At 42.7% G+C, this 25,370-nt stretch overlaps 2 protein-coding genes across 9 annotated transcripts in view; both read right to left on the bottom strand.

Moving 5' to 3' along the window:
• Nucleotides 1-17,424: 17,424 nt before the first annotated feature.
• On the bottom strand, nt 17,425-20,128 carry LOC698459 (forkhead box protein D4-like 1). 2 transcript variants are annotated; one of them, XM_002800132.4, is made up of 2 exons: nt 18,270-19,495; nt 17,425-18,216 (listed from the first exon to the last, which is right to left on the bottom strand). In XM_002800132.4, the coding sequence occupies exons 1-2, from the start codon at nt 19,349-19,351 to the stop codon at nt 18,072-18,074; spliced, it is 1,227 nt and encodes a 408-aa protein (XP_002800178.3). In that variant the 5' UTR covers nt 19,352-19,495; the 3' UTR covers nt 17,425-18,071. The 2 variants fall into 2 exon arrangements, with proteins under 2 accessions (XP_002800178.3, XP_028690322.2); XM_028834489.2 differs by having other exon boundaries at nt 17,425-20,128.
• A 2,386-nt stretch (nt 20,129-22,514) lies between these two features.
• The window catches only part of ZNG1 (Zn regulated GTPase metalloprotein activator 1), a 53,666-nt gene continuing 50,810 nt past the window's right edge, over nt 22,515-25,370 (bottom strand). For 6 of the 7 annotated variants that reach the window (XM_028834241.2, XM_077965046.1, XM_028834238.2 and 3 more), the window contains 4 exons: nt 24,884-24,952; nt 24,715-24,780; nt 23,465-23,594; nt 22,915-23,077 (listed from right to left, as the gene is read on the bottom strand). In XM_028834241.2, coding sequence (XP_028690074.1) covers nt 22,971-23,077; nt 23,465-23,594; nt 24,715-24,780; nt 24,884-24,952 — 372 coding nt within the window. In that variant the 3' untranslated portion in view covers nt 22,915-22,970. 7 annotated transcript variants of the gene reach the window in all.

Here is a 25,370-nt window from a genome sequence, read left to right as displayed (position 1 = left end):
TCGGAGTAATATAATTTTCCCCCCTCCTGGTTATTAGGAACAATATCTCATGGGGGTGTACATCCACTGCGATCTTGGTAGTAATATCAGCCTCTCCCCCTTTGGATATTAAGAACAATATAACAGGGAGGATGTACATCCCCTGCGATATTGCGAGTAATATCCTCTCCACCCTGGAATATTAGGAACAATATCACGGCGGAGGGTGGGGTGATATTGGGGGTAATATCCTTTCCACTCCTGGATATTAGGAACAATATCACAGGGGAAGTGTACTCCTCCTGCTATATTGGGAGTGATATTATCCTCTACCCCGCCTGGATATTTGGAACAATATCACGGGGGCGGGGGGATGTGTACACACCCTTCCATATTGGGAATAATATTATCTCTTATCTCCCTCAATATTAGGAACAATCTCACCGAAAGGGTGTACACCCCCTGCGATATTGGGAGAGATATTACCCTCTTTCCAACTGGATATTAGGAATATCTCAGCTAGGGTAAACATCTTCTGCAATATGGGGAGTAGTGTCATCTTTCTTCACTCTGGGCATCAGAAACAATATCACAGAGGGGGTGTAGACCGGTTACGACTATGGGAGTAATATCATCCCGTCCTGGATATTAGGTACAATATCACAAAGGGGGGTGTACCCCCTCTGCTATATTGAGAGTAATATCCTCTTTTTCCCCGGATATTAGGAGCAAATCACTCTGTGGGTATACACCCCCTGTGATATTGAAAGTAATATCATCCTCTCCCGCTTTTTAAATTAGGAACAATATCACAGGGGAAGGATGTACACAACCTGAGATATTGGGGGTAATATTATCCTCTTCTTTCTGGATATTAGGAAAATGTCACGGGAGAGTGTACTCACCCTATGATATTGGGAGTAATTTCATCCTCTCCCCTTCTCGATATTAGGAATAATATCACAAAAAAAAGTGTACACTACCTGGGATATTAAGAGTAATATCACTGTCTCCCACCCTGCATATTACAAACAATATCACAGAAAGGGGTATACCCCCTGCAATATTGGGAGTAATATTATCCTGTTACCTCCTGGATATTACGAAGAATATCACAGCAGGGTGTACACTTTCTGTGATACTGTTTGTATATTATCCTCTCCCCTCTTGAACTTTACAAACAATATCACAGAAGGTGTACACCTCCTGCGATATTGGGAGTAATATCATTCTTTCCCCTCTTGGATATTACAAACAATACCACAGAAGGGTGTACACTCTTTGCAGTATTGGAAATAATGTCATCCTTCCCTCCCTGTATATTACGAACAATACGACAAAAATTTGTACACCATCCGCGATATTGAAAGTAATATCATCCTCTCCCCCTCCCCCCAGATAATACAATGATATCACAGTGGGACGTTCACCCCCTATGATATTGACAGTAATATCATCCTCTCCCCCCCGGGTATTATGAACAATAACACATGGGAGTGTACACCCTCTGCAATATTAGAAGTAATACCATTCTCTCCCCCCTGGACATTACAAACAATATCATAGTTGGGTATACACCCCCTGTGATTATGGGAGTAATATCCTCTCCCTTCCTGGATATTATGAACAATATCACAGGGGAATGTACACCCTCTGCAATATCGGAAGTAATATTGTCGTCTCTCCCGTAGATATTAGGAACTACATCACAGAGGGGTGTACGCCCCCTGTGATATGGAAAGTAATACCTCTCCCCTTCTGGATATTACAAACAGTATCACAGCTGGGTGTACACCCACTTCAATATGGGGAGTTATATCCACCTCTTCCCACCGGATATTATAAACAATATCACAAAAAGGTGTACACTCCCTGTGATATGGAGAGTAATATTAGCCTCTCCTTCCCTGGATATTATGAACAATATCACAGGGTGGGGTGCACACCTCCATGTGATATTGCTCCTAATATCTATGAGGGGAGAAAATGATATTACTTGCAATATCGCAGGGGGTGTACACCCTCTTTGGGATATTGTTCCTAATATTTAGAAGGGAGAGGGTGATATTACTGCCAATATCGCAGGGGGTGTACACCTCCCTTGTGATATTGTTTCTAATATCAAAGCGGGGAGATGATGAGGTGTACAGTTTCTGTGATATTGGGAGTAATATTATCCTCTCCGTCTTGGAATATTAAGGATAATATTACAGGGGGGGTGTACATCCCCTGTGATATTAATAATAATATAATTCTCTCGCCCCCTGCATATTTAAAAACATCACAGAGTGGGTGCACATTTCCTGCGATACGGGGAATAATATCATCTTCTCCCCTTCTGGATATTAGCAACAATATCACTCGGGGTTGTACACTTTCTGCGATATTGGGAGTAATATCAACCTCTCCATCTTCGAATATTAAGAACAGTATCACAGGGTGAATGTACACTCCCTACGATATTGGGAGGAATATCAGCTTCTCCCCTCCACGGATATTAGGAACAATATCCCAGAGTGGGTGTACAACTGCTACGTGGGGAGTAATATCATCCTCTCCCTTCCTGGATATTAGGAATAATATCACAGGGTGGGTGTACACAGCCTGCCATATTGGGAGAAATATCATCTTCTTCTTCTCCGAATATTAGAAAGAGTATCACAGAAGGAGCGTACACTCCCTTCAATATTGGGAGTAATATCATTTTCTTCTTCCGTGAATATTAGGAGCAATATCACCGGGTGGATGTACACCCACTGCTATATTGGAAGTAATGTCATATTCTGCACCCTGGATATTAGGATCAATGTCACAGCATTGGTGTACACCTACTGTGATATTGAAAGTAACATCATGCTTTCCCTCCCTAGATATTAGGAACAATATCACAGATGGGTGTAAACCCACTGCGGTATTAGGAGTAATATTGTTATTAATTATTAAGCATTTATTTTAACATTTATATTAATTACAAACATTAATATCAATCAATATTAATTATTAATATTATTTTACAGTTATCAATATTAATATTTTGTTAATAAATATTATAATTTTATTATTAGTAATATTCTGTTCATTAATATTAATAATTATATTATTATCATAAGTATAATTATCAATGTTAATAGTTAATATTAATCATTAGGCCGGGCGTGGTGGCTCAAGCCTGTAATCCCAGCACTTTGGGAGGCCGAGACGGGCAGATCACGAGGTCAGGAGATCGAGACCATCCTGGCTAACACGGTGAAACCCCGTCTCTACTAAAAATACAAAAAACTAGCCAGGCGCGGTGACGGGCGCCTGTAGTCCCAGCTACTCGGGAGGCTGAGGCAGGAGAATGGCGTGAACCCGGGAGGCGGAGCTTGCAGTGAGCTGAGATCCGGCCACTGCACTCCAGCCTGGGCGGCAGAGCGAGACTCCATCTCAAAAAAAAAAAAAAAAAAAAAATTTAATCATTATATTATAAATATTAGCATTAATAAGTACTACTAATTTTTAATTATTAATATTAACAATTATTAATATTATTCCTGATATCCCGGGGGGAGAGGATGATTTTACTTCCAATATCGCAGAAGGTGTACATCCCCCGTGATGTTGTTCCTAATAGCCAGGGGGTAGAGAATGACATTACTCCAAATATCGCAGTGGGTGTACATTCGTTTTGTGATCTTGTTCCTAATATCCGTGGGGGAGAGGATGATATTACTCCCAATATCGCAAGGGGTGTAGACCTGCCCTATGATACTTTCCCTTATATCCAAAGGTGGAAAGGATGATATTTTTCCCAATTTCACAGGGGATGTACACCACTCCTGTGGTATTGTTCCTAATATTCAGGGGGTGAGAGGATAATATTATTCTCAATATCGCAGGAGGTGTACACTTCCCAGTGACATTGTTTCTAATATCTAGGGACAGAGAGGATGATATTACTCCCAACATAGCAGGAAGTGTACACCCCTTCTGTAACATTGTTTTTAATACCCAGCAAAGGAGAGGAAGAAACTGCTTCCAATATCCCAGCGGGTATATACTGTTTTGTGATATTGTTCCTAATATCCCAGGAGGGAGACGACGATATTAATGGCAATATCACAGGAGGTGTACACCAGCCTGTGATATTGTTCTGAATATCCAGAGGGGAAGAAAATGATATTACTCCCAATATCTCAGGGGGTGTATATCCCCCTGTAATATTGTTTCTAATATTCAGGGGAAAAAGGATGATATTATTCCCAATATCGCAGGGGGTGTACACACCTCCTATGGATGACAATATCACAAGAAGTGTACAGCCCCTGTGATATAGTTCCTAATATCTAGGTGTGGAAAACATGATGTTACTCCCAATATTGCGTGAGTTGTAAAACCCCATCGATATTTTTTCCACAATCTGAAAGGGAGAGGATGATATTACTCTCAATATTGAAGGAGGTGTACACACCCCCTGTGACATTGTTCCCAATATCCAAGTCGGGAGACGATGATATTATGCCCGATATCGCATGGGATGTACACCCATCCTGGGATATTGTTCCTAATATCGAGGGGGGGAGAGGATGGTATTACTCCTAATATTGCAGTGGCTGTACACCCCCCTTGTGATATTGTTCCTAATATCTTAGAGAGGAGAGGCTGATATTACTCCCAATATCGCAAGGGGTGTACACCCACCCAGTGATAGTGTTCTTAATGTCCAGGAAGGAAAAGGATGTTACTCCCGATATCGAAGAGATTGTACACACCCCTTGTGATATTGTTCCTAATACCGGGGGAGAGTGTATAACATTATGCCCAATATCGCAGGGAGTGTACACCCACCTTGTGATACTGTTCTTAATATTTAGGGGGGAAGACAATGATATTACTGTCTATATCGCAGGGGTAAACAACAAGACTGTGATATGGTTTTTAATATTCAGCACACCCCCTGTGATATTGTTCCTAATATCCAAGGGTAGAGAGGATGATATGACTCACAATCTGGCAGGGGGTGTTCACCCCCTCCATGATATTGTTCTTAATATCCAGGGGGGAAGAGTATAATATTACTCCCAATATTACAGGGAGTGTACATGCCCTCTGTGATACTGTTTCTGATATTCAGGGAGGGAGATGATGATATTACTCCCAATATCATAAGGGGTGTACATTCCCTTGTGATATTGTTCTTAATATTTAGGTAAGGAGAGAATGATATTACTCCCAATATTGCAGAGGGTGTACACCCTTTCTGGGATATTATTCCTAATATCAAGTGGGGGAGAGGATGATATTACTCCCAATATCGCACAGGGTGTACACCCTTTTTGGGAGATTGTTTCTAACATCACGTGGGGGAGAAAGTGATATTACTCCCAATATCGCAGGGAGTGTACATCCCCCTGTTATTTTGTTTTTAATATCTAGGTTGGGAGAGGAGACAATACTCCCAAAATCGCAGGGAGTGTAGACCCCTCCTGTGATATTGTTCCTAATATCCAGGGAAAGAGAGGATGACATTACTCCCAACAGCGCAGGGTGTGTACACACCCACTGTGATAATATTCCTAATTATCACATAATCAATGTCATAGGGTGAGTGTATACCTACTGCGATATTAAAACTAATATGCTCTCCATCACTGGATATTAGGAACAATATCACAGGTAAGTGTACACCCCCGGGGGTATTGGGAGTAATAATATTGTTAATTATTAATGTTAATAGTTATTATCCATCTTAATACTAATTAAAAGTATATTATTAATTATTAATAGCTAATGATTTTAATTATATGATTATGTTTGATTAAAATTATTAATATTGATGTTATTTGTCAATAACATTAATTATTAATCTTAATATTATTTTAATATCATTATTTATTTACTATTGATTTAATTAAGTAACATTACCTACTGATATTATTTTTATTAACAATAACGATATTACTATTATTAATAGTAATCTTTAATATTTATGAATATTAATTTTAACTATCGTTATTATAAGTATTAATATCGATGATACTATTATTATTATAGTTATTAGTATTAATAACTGATATTGTTGTTCCTGACATCCAGAGGGAGAGGATGATATTACTCCCAATATCGCACAGGTTGTAAAACCCCTTTGATATTTTGCCTATAATCCCGTGGGGAGAGAATGATATCGAAGAAGGTGTACATCCCCGCTGTGACATTATGGGTGCACACCCCCCGTGACATTATGCCCAATATCCACGTTGAAAGACAATGATATTACGCCCAATATTGCAGGGGATGTACACCCACCATGGGATATTGTTCCTTATACCGCCAAGAGGAGAGGATGATATTACTCCCAATATCTCAGGGGCTGTACACCCCTCCTGTGATGTTGTTCCTAATATGCTAGGGTAGAGAGGATGACATTATACCCAGCATCGCAGGGGGTGTACACCCACCCAATGATATTGTTCTTAAAGTCCAGGAAGGGAAAATAATGTTATTACTCCCGATATCGAAGAGGTTGTACTCCCGCCCTGGGATATTTTTCCTAATATACACCCCTCCTGTAATATTGTTTTTAATATCCAAATATAGAGAGGATGATATTACTCCCAATATCGCAGGGATGTACACCCCTCTTGTAATACTGTTCTTAATATTTAGGGAGGGAGACAATGATATTACTGTCCATATCACAGGGGTCACATCATCCCCATGATATTGTTTTTAATATTCAGTTTGGGAGAGGATAATAATTTCAATATAACATTGGAGACACCCCCTGTGATGTTGTTCCTAGTATCCAAGGGAAGAGAAATGATATGACTCACAATATGACAAGGGGTATACAGCTCCTCTATAGTATTTTTCCTAATATCCAGGGAAGATTAGAATGATACTGTTTCTAATTTCTAGGGAGGGAGAGGATGATATTACTCCCAATACTGTAGGGGTGCACACCCTTCCCATGACATTGTTTTTAATATTTAAGTGGGGAGAGGATGATATTACTCTCAATATCTCAGAGGGTGTACACTCTTCCTGGGATATTGTTTCTAATATTAAGTGGGGGAGAGAATATTACTCCCAGTATCGCAGGGGGTGTACAATCCCCGTTATTTTGTTCCTAATATCCAAGTTGGGAGAGGATAATACTACTGCCAATATCGCAGGAGTTGTACACCACACCTGTGATATTATTCCTAATACTCAGGGGAAGAGAGAATGACATTACTCCCAATAGTGCAGTAGGTGTACACACCCCTGTGATATTGTTCCTAATATCCAGTGGAGGAGATGATGATATTACCGGCCATATCGTGGGGGTTGTACACTCCCTCTGTGATATTGTTTTTAATATCCAGTGGGTAGAGGATGACATTACTCCCAATATCATAGTGGCTATACACCAACTCTGTGATATTACTCTTAATATCCAGGGAGGGAGAGGATGACATGACTGTCAGCATCGCAAGGGGTGGACACTCCTTCTTTGATATTGCTCCTAATATCCATGGGGGAGAGTATGATATTAATCCCAAAATCACTGTGGGTATATACCCCTTTTTGATATTGTTCCTAATATCCCGGGGGAGAGTTTATGATATTACTGGCTGTATCACAGGATGTGTACACCAGCACTGTTATATTGTTTCTTATTTCCAGCAATGAAGAAGTTGATATTACTCCCAAAATAGAATGGGCTGTAAACCCCCACAAGATATCGTTCCTAATATCCAGGGGGAAAAGGATGATATTACTTTCAATGTTGCAGCAGGTGTATAATCCGCCTGTTATATTGTTCCTAATATCTAGGGTGGGGTGAGGATGATACTACTCGCAATATCACAGAGGGTGTACACCGCCCCTGTGATATTGTTCTAAATATCCACTGGGGTAGAAAATTATAATACTCCCAATATCACAGGTGGTGTAAACGCCCCCCGATATTTTTTCTAATATCCAGGTGAGGTAGGATGATATTACTCCTAATATCACAAGTGGTGTATGCACCTTCTTTGATATTTTTCCTACTATTTACTTGTGGAGAGGATGGTATTACTCCCAGCATCAAAAGAAGTGTACACACCCCCTATGATATTGTTCCTAATATCCAGCTTAAAAGAGGATGATATTACCCCCAATATCACAGGGGGTTGGGTATACACTCCGCCTGTGATATTATTTCTAATATCCAGAGGAAGAGAGAATGATATTACGCCCAATAGCGCAGGGGCTGTACACACCTTGTGATATTGTTCCTAATATCCAGGGAAGGAGACGATGATATTATTCTCAATATCGCAGGAGGTGTACACAGCCCCGTGATAATGTTTCTAATATCCACAGGGGGAGAGGATGTTATTATGCCCAATATCACAAGGGGTGTACACTCCCTTGTAATATTGTTCCTAATTTCCAGAAAGGGAGAGGATGATATTACTCCCAACATTGCAGGGGGTGTACACCTCCCCTGTGATACCGTTTCTAATATCCAGGGTGGAGAGGATGACATTACTTTCAAAATCGCAGGGGGGTGTACATTCCCCTTGTGATATTGTTCCTAATATCAATGAGGGAAGGGGATGACATTACCACAAATATTGGAAGAGGTGTACACCTTTCCTGTGATATTGTTCCTAATCTCCATTTTGGGAGAGGATGATATCACTCACAATATCGCAGGGGTTGTACACTTCCCCTGTGATATTGTTCCTAATATCCAAGTTGGGAGAGGATGGTATTACTCCCAATATCGCTGGGGGTGTACACCCCTTCTGTGATATTGTTCCTAACATCCACAGGGGAAAAGATTAATATTACTCCCAATATCCCAGGGGGTGTACATCCCCACTGTGATATTGTACCTAATATCAAGGGGTGGAGAAAATGATATTACTCTCAATAGCGCAGTGTGTATACACCCTTCCTGTGATATTGTTCCTAATATCCAGGGGCTAAAGATTGATATTACTCCCATATCCAGGGGATAGAGGATGATATTAAACCAATTATCGCAGTGGGTGTACACAACCCCTGTCATATTGTTCCAAATATCCAAGCAGGGAGAGGATGATATTACTCAAAACATTCCTGGGGGTGTATGCACCCCTCTGTGATATTGTTTCTAATATACAGAAAGGGAAAGGATGATATTACTCCCAATAAACAGAAGGGTACAATTCCCATGTGATTGTTCTGAATATCTAGGGTGAGAGAGGATGATATTACTCCCAACATTGCAGAAGGTATAAACACCTTCTGTGATATTGTTCCTAATATCCAGGGAGAAAGAAGATGATATTACTTTCAATATCGCAGGGGGTGTGCACACACCCCCATGATATTGTTCCTAATATCCAGGGGAAAGTGTACACCTCCCTGTGATATTGTTTCTATTATCCAGAGGAGGAGATGTTGATATTACTCCAAATATCGCCGGGGGTGCACACCCCACTTGTGATATTGTACTTAATATTTAGCGGGAAAGAGGGGGGTGATATTACCAATAACGCAGGGGAAAGTCAACCCCCCTCATTTGGGGAGTAATATCATCCCCCTCTCCTTCACTGGATATTACAAGCCATATGACAGGGAGGTGTCCACCCCCCACCATATGGGGAGTAATATCACCCCGCTCTCCCCCCACCTACAGCTTCTTTCTGCTAAGGTCCTCTTTCCCCTCCAGGTGGCTTTCTTGGGCAGGGCATAAAAGAAATTATGTCGTTTTCTTGCCCAGATTTGTTCGCAAGCCCATGAGAAATACTCAGCGAGTCTTGCAAAAATCCAGTGTTACAGCAGATAAGCCAGCCAGCTAGCCATGCCCTACAGGGGAGATGTATTGTCATGATTCCCCCCTCTTTTACCTGCTGACTCCTCCTCAGCCCTCCGGACTCTGCTTAGGTGCCTCTTCCTCCAGGTTTACCGCTCCTGTCCCCATCCTTCCTTACCTGCTCTCCTAATACCATGGGCTGACCCAGCGCAGCATTTCTCACACATCTTACAGCTGCCTGCTTCCTTGTCTATCAGGACTCCACAGCCTGGAGGTGAGGGCAGCATCTGCTTTGATCATCATTGTATCCCTTGCTCCTACCGCAGCACTTAACATAGAGTAATTCCTCAGTCAACATTTTCCAAATAAATCTACACATCAAGTGAAAATTAGGCTGAGCAGAAATAAAGTAAATGATAAAGTACAAGAGAAGGACATACCTGTTATTCTAGGCATGCTAATTCTCGTTTTAGAATTGCTGTGGCTATTTCATGTTATTCTGCCAGGCTTCAGTGTTAGGCAAGGGTAGTTCTCTGTGTGAGCAGGGACAGCCCTCCTGAAAGGTCCTGATGGTCCTGGGAAGTGATGGTACATGTGACTCATTCCTCACACCAGAAGGCTAAGCCAAACTAGCAGGAGAGCTGCAGCAGGAACCTTCTGGCAGGAAAGAAACAGCATGCTCTGTATACCAGCCGTGTGTGCCTGGAAATCAAGGATGCCCACCACGTGAAGACTAACCAGGATGCAGAGAGAAGGACGTCAGGCGAGATCCCACCCATGCTTAGGGACACAACATGTTTATTAGCATCATTACATACTAGCTGACATGTATAGGGCATTGAGCATGTGCCAGGCGCTGTGCTAAGCACTTCACATACACTATTCCATGTCATCCCTACCATTGCCCTGTAAGGTGAAACTTATACATATCACCATTATGTAGATGGGGAAATTGAGGCTTGGAGAGATTAAGTTGTTTGCCTGAGGTCACAAAGCTAGTAAGCAGCAGAACTGAAATCCAAACCAACAGAAATTCCATCTACAGACCCAACTCCTCACTGCCATCTATCCTTGGAAACTAGACTAGTCCCCAAGGAAACATGAATCTACATTTTATTTCAACAAATAAGAGTTGTTTCCTTACAGTAGGTATTTAAATAGTTTTAATAAAAATTTAAAATCTATTCCAAGATTAAAGTTTCAATGCCATCAAACATCAAATATATATATGAAAATACATTTGTATAAGTTATAAACAGATACATCATCTGCTATGAAGTGCTGGATCCAGTGCATCAGAAAATACACGCAAATAAACAATACCCGACAGCATTACATAAAACATCAGTTGCTTACCAAATCGGCATTAAATACTTAAGGACTGTGACCTATTAATTAAAGTATTACAAATCCAGCCTTATCTAAAAATGTCTATTTGTCCTAGGAAAATAATACGTTTTTAAAACAATAATTTAGTAATTTGAATAATATTTAGATCTATCTAAACTTAAAGCCTATATATATACTACCCTTTTACATGCTTACCAGTATTACAGACACAATAAACTTTATCATGTATTTTTGACAATGTGCTAGGAATTGTTTGAAATATAAAGAAGAATAAGATTTTGTTTTCACCATCTCAGAGATTGCAGGTAGTGGTGCACACAGGAACCCGTGAAAATAACAGCAGGATAAAATAGAAGAAATTATAGAAGCCAATGTAGCATGGAAAAATGGACATGGAAATGGAAATTTTATTTCACGTGCATACTCATTAAAGAAATAAGAAGCCTAAAAATGTTAGCTACCTTCGCGTTTTTATCACTTATATCTTACACTCAAGTGAACTTTTTTTATGTCTAATCTAATATCGTTCAAATCCTGAGTCCCTTTAATTAAGTTATCCGGAAATGAATTATGAGCACAGAATTTGTGATATTACTCTATCTGCCCCTCGTGGATACTACCACATTTTAGATTTTGTTTTAAAACACAAAACAATATAAAACCTAAAGTGTTTTGTTTGTTGTTGTTTGTTTGTTTGTTTTGGAAACAGAGAGTCTTTCTCTGTCACCCAGGCTGGAGTGCAGTGGCACTATCTCGGCTCACTGCAAGCTCCGCTTCCCGGGTTCACGCCATTCTCCTGCCTCAGCCTCCCCAGCATCTGGGACTACAGGTGCACGCCGCCACGGCTAATTTTTTTGTGTTTTTAGTAGAGACGGGGTTTCACCAAGTTAGACAGGATGGTCTCGATCTCCTGACCTCATGATCCGCCGGCCTCAGCCTCCCAAAGTGCTGGGATTACAGGCGTGAATCACCACGCCCGGCCAAAATCTAAAGTTTTAACATAAAATGTCTTTGGATCTTCAACTAAAATATTAAAGATATAAAAAACTTTATTCTTATCAAAATAAAACTAGATTTAAAATTTTCAATGAAATAGTTCGTCGTTTATTTTTCTATAAACATATGGAAAATCATCTGTTTTTAAATTGTAAGACATTACAATTTTAGATTGTATTTGCATTTAGGAAAATTTCACGTAATCTTTCCCAGATCCATGCTTACTCTGATAAAAATTTGTTTTTCAATAGTTGATTCTTCAAAATACCTTTACTAATCCTTCTCCCTCTACAAACAATATTATTATTTGCCAACATTCAAAAGTCTGAATAAAAGACCTTATCCCTGGGAATATTTTGCCAAAAAACTATTACCTGCAGCTACAAAGTCCAGAATGTCTAGTTCTTCAGAACAAACAGTTCAGTTTCTCCCACAAAAATGCAAGGGGGAGAAAAAAGAGGATTGAGGAAATCTAAAAGAGATATAATAGCCCATATCAACCAAACACAATACATAACCCTTATTACCATTCTAATTCAAACCAACCAACGAAAAAAAAGTTTTTAGACAATTGAGGATATTTAAATATTGCCTGGATAAACAGATGCTATTAATGGATTATTTAGGTGTAATAATGGTATTGTGGCTACATGGATAGGAATCTTCTTTTTTATAAATGGGGTCTTGCTATATTGCCCAGGGTGGTCTTGAACTCCTGGCCTCAAGTGATCCTCCAACCTCAACCTCCCAAAGAGCTGGGATTACAGGGAGGAGCCACTGCACCCAGGCTTATTGATGGAATTATCTTTTAGAGAAATATTCAAAAATATAATACAATGATAGGCTATCTGGGATTTGATTCAAAATAATTCAGTGGGGAGGGGACTCTCAGCAGATAAAGAAGACAGAAGGTTGGCCCAGAGGAGAAATACATAGAGGTTAATTACACTAATCTCTTTAAACTTAAAGAAAATATAAACATTGTTTGAAATATGACATAATGTATCCTATACAACTGATACCTTGAATAACACAATAATAGTCCCCTTAATTTTAGAAACTACTGGTCATAAATATGCTCTTATATATAGATATCTCCTCTATACATAGCAAAATCACATTATTTGACAAAAAGGAAATATCTTAGGCTACATTTAATCGTATTGTTCTCTTTGCCTAGGTTTGGGAATGAAACTGCTTCACTGGCTAAGCAAACCATAACTGTCCCAAAATATTCTTAATTACTGATTTCAATAAACATATCCCTTCATTCTCAGAACAACTAAGAAAATGAAGTTTATGTTCAGGTAAACTTGACAATGTTAAGGTACTTGAGTAACAGGGAACTAATGATTAACCAAATTTCATACTGGACTCTCAAATCCTTTTTCTTTTTCTACTCTAATGCTTTCTTTGGATGGGGCGAATTTTTCTATTGTTAGTGATCACCTGTGAAAGTTTTTTGCAGGTGGTGTATATGGAATCAATGAATGTTTAAAATCCATTAAAAAGAATTTCAGTGATTACATGAAAACATAACTAGAAAAACTAAAATATTTTTGTAGAAATTACCAGAAGGTTACATTAACAATTAGAATAAGGTTACTATTTGGACTGTTAATGTGGAAAGAAATTTCTGAGCATTTTTCCAGAAGGCTGGGGAGGAATGAGAATCATGACTCCCCACACTTCCAACAAAATGTGGTGAAGGACTGGTGCAAACTCTCAGAAGCCACCATTTGCTAAATCTCCCCTCTAGCCTTGTTAATCCTTACTGCCATTTGTTTCCATTATTTGTCTCGTAGTTTCTGCTGTTTCTCTAAATTTTCTAACGACCGTTATTAAGTAAAAATGAAAGGAATGGCGCTGTGTGATCTAGGCAGCCTAGAGATGAGATTTTGGAATCATAAGCTACTTTCCAATGTATAAACAGGCTTTATTCATTTTGGATACTCACCGTACACAGAATCGGGACAGTAGAGTGTTACCGCCGTGCTGGAAGGCACCTGCGAGGGACTTGCTGGCAACCGACAGGCCCCTCTGCTTGCAGCCCTCGGCCAGACTCCGGAGACCCCTAGTTCACCGGTTCCTGGACGTTCTCTTTCCTCTCCAGGGGCCACCACCTCCACTCCTACTCCTGTAGACTCGGACCTGCTGACCTCAGGGTACGCAGAGGGCTAGTCCTTGCGACTGCCCCGCTTCCCCCGACCCCCTCATCTCTTGGGCCTTCACCCCAGGCCAGCGCAGCCCAGCTTCCTGGGCAAGTTTCACGCTGCCAGGATCCAGTGCGGGGCGACCAAGTGGAGAGCTGGATCAAGACTCCGGAGAGGAATCCGGCTTCGCGGGGCGGCGCGGAGCACAGAGCTGCCCACCTCCGCCGCCTTGGGAAGGTGGCTGGGGTTAGGAGGTGGCTTTGGGCCTGCAAGGAGTCCAGGGGAGGGATTCCCGGTACCGACGGCGCCTACGTCGAGGGGTGCCTGGGTTCTTGGGGACCACGAGAGGAAAAAGAACGAAAATCACACCAGGGAGGAAGAACGCACAGGACGCTCCTCTCTGAAGCAGAGTGCTCTAGTCAGGCGTGGGCCGGAACGCGGTCTAGGGGAGTCTCGCGGCGCCGTTTCCCGCGCTCGGCAGAGGCTTCCAGAAAAACCCGGCGCCCCGGGGCGCCGGGGTATGGAACTGACCGCGCGAGTCTTTCGGCGCGACTGGGTCTCAGGGAGAGAAACGCGCTTCCTGGCGCCGGGGGTCGTGGGACAGAGGCCCGGAGGAAGAATTCGGGGCCCTGGCCCAGGTCAGGCTTCCACCCTGCGACCCGCAGGAGGCCCAGGCAGGAAAGGTGGCGTGCGCGCGTGGAGTTAGTGGTTCAGAAAGCAAACCCGGCCAGGTGCTACCGCCTGAGGGTCCTCGGGAGAGTTTCTTAATTTCTCCGAGTTACCTATTTCTAGTCTGGAAAATGGAGAATTCTACAGTGGCTTCTTCAGTGAGTTCTGGGAGTGCTAAAGGAGGATCCGGTGCCTGGCAGACCGGAAGCAGGGGGGAAACCGTTACTGTTATTAGTGAGATTAGCGGGCAGGACAGTGTAGGGCGAGGGGTGAGGGGGCCTCCCCGCGCCTCCCAGCCCTTCGCGCTCGGCTGCAGCTCTTCTGCTTCCTTTCCTGGGCAGCTCTAGGCTTAGCTATCAGCCAGTCCTCAAGAAGACCATCCCGAGGGTCGACGACCACCCTCGACCCTCGACCCTGAACCCTTCGTGCAACTTGGAAGAGCCGCGATTTTAAAACCGAGCCTCACGGTTACAGAAGCCCGGAATCTGTGAGGTGTCCGGGACCTCCCTGCAGAACCGCGGGGACCCGGCCTGGGATCCAGAGTGTGGCCTCTTATTCTGTGCAGTCAGGAAGGCGGCCAGGTCTGGTCACCGCGCCAAGCACTACGCGCCCCAGGGACGCGTGCTTGCCTAGGGGGCTGCGGCGCCTCCACAACGCCTGGTATGCCCGGCAAGTGCTCGGTGTCGTTGGCGGGTTCGTAGCCGCGCCAGGTGATCGTCCGTTCCGCCAGCCGGGCAGGGCAACCCCTGACGGTCACACCCGAAGGCCGTACCTCTCCACCATGCCTGGGTGCTTCCAAACAGGTGGACCCGAAGCTCCTGTTTGATCAGAGAATAATGAATGTTTAATTTACTACGCCACTGAACTGATTGTTTAAATATTCACCTTTGGATATGGTTTCATTAGACAAAAATTAGGAGCTTGGAGGCCGTTCCGGGACGGGGTCTGACCCTCTGTCACCCATGTTCGTAGCTGTATTGGTCTGGCCTCGGGCAAGGGAAGGAAGAAAATTCGGAGGGTGCCAAGAAAGCCTAAAGAAAGTCCCTTCTGTGTTCAGCGGCCGGCTGCAGCCGCTCCCCCAGGACGCCTGTTGACAATAAATGAATGGAGGTCAGCCTGGAGACGTTTTCGCACAAAGGGGAGAGGGGAGTTGGAACGTGAACCGGTGAGAACCTGGCATGAAATAGGGCCCCTCTATTCTCAGTTTGTTTCCAAACTCTGAGACTGCCCCAGCTCTGCCGAATTTGCTAAAAGTGGTCTGTTTCGGACCCTGGTGGTGCTATGGTGCTAACGGCTACCTGTGCCAAGAAGAGGGAAGAGTTGGAAGCTGGGGTCGGGGAAGCTACCAAGGGTGGGGCTTGGGAACTTTTCAGAACGTCCTCAGAACCGCAGGAGCCAGGAGGAAATCTCCTGTAGGGGATCTCAGGTAGGTCATGCCGAAGAAATTCCAAGAGATGGGATGGAGAAGAGAAGCCGGAGTAAAAATCGGCCAATTAGACTTCTGGAAAAATGTGCGTCTCCATTTTTGTCCTCCCTCCTGAAGTAAGAAATTCATAGCTGGGGGGTGGGGAGTAGATGGGGGCTGGGGGGAAAACTTTCTCACATTCACAGAGCAGCTTCCCTCACAGCGGCACGGAATCGGGAACCCCACTCACACAGGGGAAAACAGCCGAGTTCCTAGAAATTTGTTTTCTTTGTGGGCAGCAATTCGTGATGGGCGTTCTTGTCTGGTTTCCCCCCACCCCGTCCCCTGACGCCAAGTAACAATTAAACCTTTCTAGTTGCAAAATCTTCAGTTTTTTTTTTTTTTTTTTTTTTTTTTTTTTTTTTTTTTTTTTTGAGACAGAGGCTTGCTTTGTCGCCCAGGCTGGAGTGCAGTGGCACAATCTCGGCTCACTGCAAGCTCCGCCTCCCGGGTTCACGCCATTCTCCTGCCTCAGTCTCCTGAGTAGCTGGGACTACAGGCGCCCCCACCGCGCCCAGCTAATTTTTTGTATCTTTTAGTAGGGACGGGGTTTCACCATGTTAGCCAGGATGGTCTTGATCTCCTGACTTTGTGATTCGCCCACCTCGGCCTCCCAAAGTGCTGGGATTACAGGCGTGAGCCACCATGCCCGGCCCAGAATTTTTTTAAGGAGTAAGTTTTGAAAATTCTAATGCTTTAAAACATATATATAGCCTTTTATTTTCCCCGAGTAAATGTTGGCCACTAAATTCCAAATTGATCTCAAATTGTTTTCCAGCTTGTTGGGGGGTGATGAAAAATATATGGAGAATATATTTACATGCCCTCCTATTTTTTTCTTTTGGAAGTCTCATAAATAGTAAATTTCCTATTTTAAAACCCAGGACATTTTCAACCTCAAATATTTGGAAGTTTTTAAGGCCATATTAACATGGATTACTTCTGCTATCTATAATAAATATGAATTGTGAAAATAAATTGAGAGAAAATAATGTGGGTTTTTAAAAGTTCCATTTAGAAAGGGAAGAATGAGACGTAACAGAAAATAAACAGTGTAGTGTAGTGACTTAGCATTTTATTTCGTCTATATAACTAGGCTTAATTTTAACATTAAAGATGGCACGTCAGACACGTAGATAAGAAATCGATGTTCTGAAATTAATATGCTACTTACATTAAACATCCCTATCAGGAAGACAGAGAGCAGAAGCATTTTGCACTTGACTTAGGAATAATACTTCCAGTTCCAAGGAATTAAAGAAGGGAACATGTTTGGCATCGGAAGCTGTGTTTTTGTTTGCTTGCTTTTCTTTTAATGCCAGAACAAAATACCCCACTCACTTTCATAGTCCCCCAGGAAATGTGCAAATCGGGAAAGCCGTAGAAGCCACAACCGAAGGCAAGAAAAAACGACTTGACGCCCTGCGAAGGTTACATTCAGGTGGTTTTTAGAGGAACGTAATCCAGCTGTTTCTTTCTAACCATTTTGCAGGGAACAGAAGTTCTTGTTTGCTCTGCAGCGGGATTCAGATGCACAAGCCCAGTATGGGCCGCACAAGGTGAAGTGAGCAGCTGCGGGTGGCTCCGCCCTCCCACCTGGCTCTTGGAGGGTCTTGCGGAATTGGCCAGGGAACTGGGCGTGGGTGATACTCAAAAAGCCGGTGAGGTCCCCTCTCCGCCCAAAGGAGCAGCCAGCGATGTCAGCCTAGAGCCCTCTGCCACTGCCTGATATCTCAGCAGCGCCGAGGCGGCCGACAGGTGCCCGCCCAGCACCGCGCCCTTGGTTGGAGCGCAGCCATTGGCGCAGTACTCCTCCTGATGCTGCTGCTGTTGCTGCAAAATTGTCCGAGCAGCGGCGGCGGCAGACACGTGCAGCAAAGGGGCAGCGGCCTGGGGATGCAACAGGCATGATGGTCGCTGGAGCAGGTGGCAGTAGCTCCACGCGGTCGGGGACAAACTCTGCGCAGCCCCTGTACCCCCTCCCCTGACCCCTTGCATAATACTCTCAATGCTGAAAGAGATGCATCCGCCTCCCGGTCGCGACGCCAGACCCTTGCCCTCGTCCCAAGACTGGGGACCGAGTGAGGGCTGTAGCACGGGAAGGGTGCCTGGGGTCTCCAGGTCCCCGCCTTGTGCTTTCTTCGGTGCCTCGGTATAGGTCGGGGCCGAGAGCAGTAGGTAGCGAAGAGGATGCGGGTGCAGCAGAGCGCACGGGCGTCTCCCGGGGGCGGCGGTGGGGTAGGCCCCCGGGACAGGTTGCGGCGGGGCAGGGGCCCCAAGCAGAGGGCCTGGGTGGGGGTTGTGCAGGGCGGCGTGTGCAGCAGGTAGAGGGAAGGGGTGGGGCAGGTGGGCTCCCGGGGTCAGTTGGTGGCGCTTGAAACGCTTCCTACGCCGGAGAAAGCTGCCATTGTCGAACATGTCCTGGGAGGCAGGGTCCAGGCTCCAGTAGTTGCCCTTGCCTGGGTGGCCCGGCTCGCGGGGGATCTTGACGAAGCAGTCGTTCAGCGAGAGGTTGTGGCGGATGCTGTTCTGCCAGGCGGGGAACTTGCGGCGGTAGTAGGGGAAGCGGCCACTAATGAAGGCGCAGATGCCGCTGAGCGTGAGGCGCTTGTGCGGGCTTTGCAGGATGGCCATGGTGATGAGCGCGATGTACGAGTAGGGGGGCTTTGCCGGCTGCGGGGCGTCTCCAGAGGCCACCGCAGACCTTGGCGGTGCCCTGAACTTGGTGCCAAACTCCGAGGGGTCGCTCGGGCCGCCGCCGCCCTCGATGTGCTCTCGGGGAAGCGCACCCCCGCCCCACCGTGCCACCTGCAGCCCCGGCTGGAGCGACTGCTCTAGGAACGACTGGCTCGCCTCCTTCTCGTCCTCCCCCTCGTCTTCATCTTCCCCCTCTCCCAGGATATCGATTTTACCTTCTTCCCGATCGGAGTCCCGGAAGCTGCGCTGAGGTGTGGAGCGAAGGCGCTCAGCTCTTGGCGAGTTCATGGAGGAGCAGGTGCTTCAGTTGCAGGGAATGTGGTGGCCGGGCGATCACCTGGCCTAGGGTGGGCTCAGCTGGAGGCCCGAGATGAATGTTGCAAGAAGCAGGAACGCTAGTGGTTACCCTTTGGGATGTTTTCGTCTGCTTGTTTCTACTCCTTTCCAATAACGTCCGGCAAAGATGCACTTTTCCTTTTATAAAAGCTACTTCAAGATCATGTGTGGTGGACTCTCCACTTTATAACCCTTTCCCCTACCTCGGAGCTGTGCCACTCCCTCCTGACGTAGTCCAATGATGAGGGTCTTCTGGGCAAACACCAGACAGAGAAAAGCCTAGGCCCCTCCTCCTCGCACTCACTTGCCACCAAGGAAGGTGCTCTACTCATCCCGCGCAGCCAGCCAGTTGGTCGGCCTTTGCATGGGTTCTGTTAATGTTCATTTAAAACCGCACAAATAAAAACGAGATAGGAAAGTATCATACTCAGCAATCTTGGCCAGGCTTTGCATGGGTTAAGGCACATTTAAAACCGCGCAAATAAAAACGAGGTAGAAAAGTATGATACTCAACAATCTATGACCACCTCGACATGCAGCCTTCCCTCCTGGAGAAAAGAAATGGTGGGGCGGGGGGCTGAAATGTACACGGTTGTTTGTAAAGGAATGTGTAACCGAAAAAGTATGTTTTAGCGTTTCACAGCTGGTAATCACCCATTTTCATTGGTAGAGTCTGTCCTTACCCAGAATGGTGAGCTGAATTATATTTAAGGTTCTGACAACATGCCCAAGCTGAATAGGGGGCTTCAGGGGGTTGTTGCTTTGCTCCTTCTATCTTCCTCCCCACCTCCCCAAGATGCTCTCCCTGACTCACATTTTCAGGAAAGGTTCAAATGTCCCAGCACTAAATTGTGTAAGTTTATTCAGGCAAGGCAGGAGAGCTCATATGGAGTCCTCTGTCCCCTTGCAGCAATGGTTCTCCAACTTCTTTGAATATTTAACCACAGTAAGAAATAGCTTTTATATCACAATCTTGCACATACAGACATAATACATATCTAAGATGGGTTTCACAAAACAATATATTTACACTATAGTGATCACTGATATTTTGTTTTTAAAAAAATGGTCATAACCAACTAATTGATTTCACACATACCAGTGTGGGCCTGGTTTGAAAATTCCTGTTCTGACAAAGTGGCCGCACATACAAGAAACGCACATACAAGAAAAGGGCTTCTCTCTCTCCCTTTCCTCCTTCTTTTCTTCATCCTTTTTAACCAATTCATTTTTAGAGACAGGGTCGGTCTATGTTGCGCAGGCTGGCTTTGAATCCCTGAGCTCAAGTGATCCTCCCACCTCAGCCTCCTGAGTAGGTGGGACTACAGGCGTGCCACTATGCCTGGCTCTGGCTCTTCATTCTTTTTTCCCCTGAGATGGAGTCGCTCTGTCACCCAGGCTGGAGTGCAGTGACACAATCTAGGATCACTGCAAGCTCTGCCTCCCGGGTTCACACCATTCTCCCGCCAAGGCGCCCGCCCACCACGCCCGGCTAATTTGGTTGGTTGGTTGGTTGGTTGGTTGGTTATTTATTTATTTATTTATTTAGGACGGAGTCTTGCTCTGTGGCCGGGGCTGGAGTGCAGTGGTGCGATCTCAGCTCACTGCAAGATCTGCCTCCTGGGTTCATGCCATTCTCCTGCCTCAGCCTCCTGAGTAGCTGGGACTACAGGCGCCCGCCACCATGCCCAGCTAATTTTTTGTATTTTTAGTAGAGATGGGGTTTCACCGTGTTAGCCACGATGGTCTCGATCTCCTGACCTCGTGATCTGCTCGCCTCGGCCTCCCAAAGTGCTGGGATTACTGGCGTGAGCCCCTGCGCCCGGCCTCTTCATTCTTTCAGAAATGTCAACATTAAGTGCTTTTACCTTAATAATAAAACTTGGGACTTCAATGAGGCAAGAAGGGGCTGTAGTGTTGCCTTTAAATCAGTGGGTCCTCATTCACTATCTGCACTGGGGAGGGGCAATATGACAGCAGAATTGTTCAACTCACTCACTCGACATCCTTAGAAGTAACACGATTTTTAGATTGGCTTCATTAAAATTAGCTCAGAGACTAAAGTAGCACTACAGGGGAATAAAACTTAATATTTGTTATATTAATAAGGATCTTATTAAAATACTAAGTAAGATACTATGCCACAGTATATATTAATAATTTAAAACCCACCTACTTGGGGAAACTTTGAGGTGCCATCTAATAAAAATGCAGCATAAAATAATATTATGCCATTGATTGTCACATAGTGTCTATAATTATGACAATGAATGTTCAGTGTGAAATCAAACGCCAACTGCAAGCGCAAAATATGATAAAAAAAATAGCTTAAAGTAGCTAGTGCCTTCAGGATAAAATCTGGAAAACAGTTTTCTTGATAATCTTTTTTTAAAACTTCGCTACGCCTGAAGTTTCTATCCTTTAAGGCTCCTCAGTTTATATGCAGCTTGGAGGGGCAAATAACAGACAGGTTTGAGCCTAACAGATTTGTTTGTATCCCAAATTTACCAATGACTGCTTGTGTGACCTACTAAACTAAGCTCCAGCAGGGCCAGGCCAGGTGTCTTATTCAACCACAAAATCCCAGATGCCTCCTCCCCAGCGCCCCCGGCATGTGAGGCACATTTCCTCCATCAGCATAGGAATCGGATGACCTGGGAAAGGGAGTATTGTTAGTTTTCCTAGCGCCAACATCTATAGGGATTGGGGTTATTTAAAAATGAAAGGAGAAAAATAAGGAGGCGCTCAAAAACAAAACACAAAACCCACATTGACGGAGGTATGTCAAAGGAGAAAACAGAAAGAGTTCCCAATGGCCAAAGCTGGGATAATTTGAGCAACAAAATAAAGTAGTATTAAATTGTAACCCAAAGTATAAAATATTCATGTGTCCACACTGATAAACATAAATGATTGAACTAATAAAGCGAAAGCAACAACTGTCCCTTGCAGAAATATTTCAATTAATTATGTAGACACTCCACTCCCAAGAAATTACACTACAACTCCTCATTCTTTTAGTGTGCACATTGCATAGTGATTTCCTTCCAAAGAGCACAGTATGAAATGGGGGAAAACAGCAAGTTTACAATGGAGAAATCTGACAAACACTCCTTCAGCCAGGTGATCAGGTGGCCAATATCAACATCAATAATATTCATAACCTTTTATTTCATGTAATAAAATGGTGACATTTACTTGTTTTTAAAAAAATTAATAACAATGTAATCATTATATCTCTGCAATCAGCTGAAGTTCTAAGAAAAAATGATAATGTTGAAAGTTTTATCATCATTATAAACTTTCATATTCAGTGTATGTAAACTCCAAAGTCAATTTCAAAAGATATTTTTGTGAAATGCCATTCTTAAAAAAAAAAAAAGTATTATATATAATTGTATGAATGTTAAATGTTTTACAATATTGATTTGCTACATTTTATGTATGCTGTAAAATACCATTTTAAAGTATACTGGAATTCGTAACTGAAGTAATAAATAAATGCTTGAAATATACCCAGTAGAAACTTATTTTTATTAGCCAATCCTTTTGATAATAAATGCTTCTAGTGTTATGTACAAACTTGATCTTCTTTGAAATGTGTTGTCCACCGCTTTTCTGTTTCTGTCACAGTAGCTATAAATAGCTGTTTAAGGATATCCTTATCTAAATTCCTGCCTGCAAACAAAATGAAATATGACATGATTACATTATGCTTATTAAAATGACACAGTTCACCTATCAATTGCAGTTCATTAAATGCTTTATGGTGTTTAGAAATTTACAAAAAGAATAGTAATTGAGTAATTCTATCCTTAACTTTCTAGTTAAGTATATCAAAACCACATTGGTGCTTGGATTAATCACTTTTCTAAAACTGAAAAAGAACAAAAGTCCTAACAAGGTTTTATGAATGTTATAACATGATAAAGACGAAACATTGACCACAAGCTCATTTAGTTATAAAAGAGGACCTGAATGGTTAATCTGTTTAAGTGGCACGTGATATCCCTTTCAAATATATTTTTCACTTCGTTTTAGAAGTGTTAATCCTTTGTGACTTACCAATGAGGACCAATCGATTTGTTCTCTCAGTGTCATCCTTCCAGCTCACTGGAGTCTCCTCCAGATCATAGAGCTCATGGACACCCTGGACAATCACTTGTTGTGGTTTGTCTTTGATTGACACCAATCCCTGCTCAAAGGAGAATTGACTGAACATTAATCAGCCTCAGTTCAAACTTAAAAGCAGAAATAGAGCATCAATGTTAATGAATTATTGATATTCACTTAAAAAATACAAACTGTTAAGCTGAGAAAATTACTTAATTCCATTTATTTGTGAATTACAAAAAGTTTCTTAATATTTTTAATTTTCAAAAAAGGTTTCTGTGTATTGATTTTTTTTTGAACAATCCCCTTTTCTAATGATAAAGTTAGTACATATATTAGGATGGTTTTTCAGTGTTATTTATCACAACCAAAACCTGAAACAAAATGATGAAATATATATCATATCCTATTGATTAAAGATTTTATATAATGTTTCACAGTTTTAGTGGGAAAAGTTGAGAAGTTAAAGGATTTTGGTTATATTAAATTAAATAACTCGTTTTAGAAATGGGTTTCAATCAGTGAATAATCGTGAAATAAAGAAAAACTATTATATTTATCTGAATGAAAGTTCATTTTGTATTGATTTGCAGAAATGAGAAACGAATTATCTGATAAACTGGCTCCTATGGGGATGAAATTAACTTACTTGAAATAATGTTCTTAATATATCAAAAACTTTGTGCACACTTGCGAACACACAAGAGTAGACACTCAACTGATGACGGTTAAGCATACACCTAGAATCACTGCTTCCTGGAAGAAATACTGTTCATGACTTAAATACCCAAATTTCAAGTAATGTGAGTGGGTTTCTAAACACAGAACAAGAATTCTTCTAGTCCTTTGTAACTTTGTTTAGAGTATGACAAATGTTTAGTGTCTGCTAAATGCATCAGGAAGCATAATGTTCAGCAGAAGTGAGATTTGCAACATTATTTCTCTGTCCTTGGGCAGAGAGAGCAGAAGGTAACATTTCAAAGCACACAGGTTGTTCTAGCTGCAACCCTAAAGGAAGCTATGCAAATAAATCATGCCGTATGCAGCGATTTCCAAAGCTCCTTTTCAGTCATGAATATAATAAAGAAAAATGAAAGTAGACAAAGATGATTTGGACTAAAACCAGTGTTTCTGTTTAAAACCAGTTTTTGTAACAGCCAAGAAAAGGACTTCGTTCAAAAGTCTACAACAGTAAACTGTACCTTCAGCCTTATGACCTCCATGCAGTGATTGTCCTTGTTTCTCACATTCTTTTCCCACAGGAGATTCTGTAGCAAGTGACATATTTTAATAGGACCAACCATTGCTAATAGCAACAACTATGTAACAAAACCATTGATAAATCATTAATCAGTTAAAAATTGCATTCACCTGAATAAATATATTAAGATGTTCTTCCTTTGCATTTCCTGGTACTTCAAATGTGATTGTAACAATACTCTGTAAATCAAGGGAAATAATCAATAATAATTCTTTATAGTCATATCAATGTATTTTTAAATCACAAATGTTAATATGAAAAGGAACATATTCATGGAATTTTACATTGCCTAAACCATATATATTAGGTATTATACTTTCCTCAGCATGTGTGCTGTTTTTTTGGAATTAGCAACTCCATTTCCTACATTCTGCAGAGGTACCAATGGGTTTAGTATTTACACAAACTACTACCTTGTATTTTTAAAAACCCACTCAAAAACCCTGATGAAAGGGTCCTCATTATTTAATTCATTCTTTCGTGGATTCTCAGCAATAAGAATATATGTAACACATACAATGTACTCACTACACAGGGCCAGATACTTTTGCCTGAGTCACCTCATTTCATCTTTTGACTTCCTCTTCATAACAATCC

Source organism: Macaca mulatta, chromosome 15 (genome assembly GCF_049350105.2).
Source record: "Macaca mulatta isolate MMU2019108-1 chromosome 15, T2T-MMU8v2.0, whole genome shotgun sequence".
NCBI classification, from domain to species: domain Eukaryota; kingdom Metazoa; phylum Chordata; class Mammalia; order Primates; family Cercopithecidae; genus Macaca; species Macaca mulatta.
The sequence above is the reverse complement of the archived record's forward strand: the minus strand, read 5'-3'. Positions and strand labels throughout refer to the sequence as shown.

Coding starts and splice junctions, on each gene's coding strand:
- LOC698459 (XM_028834489.2), bottom strand. CDS start 19,351: ATGAACTCGCCAAGAGCTGAGCGCCTTCGCTCCACACCTCAGCGCAGC.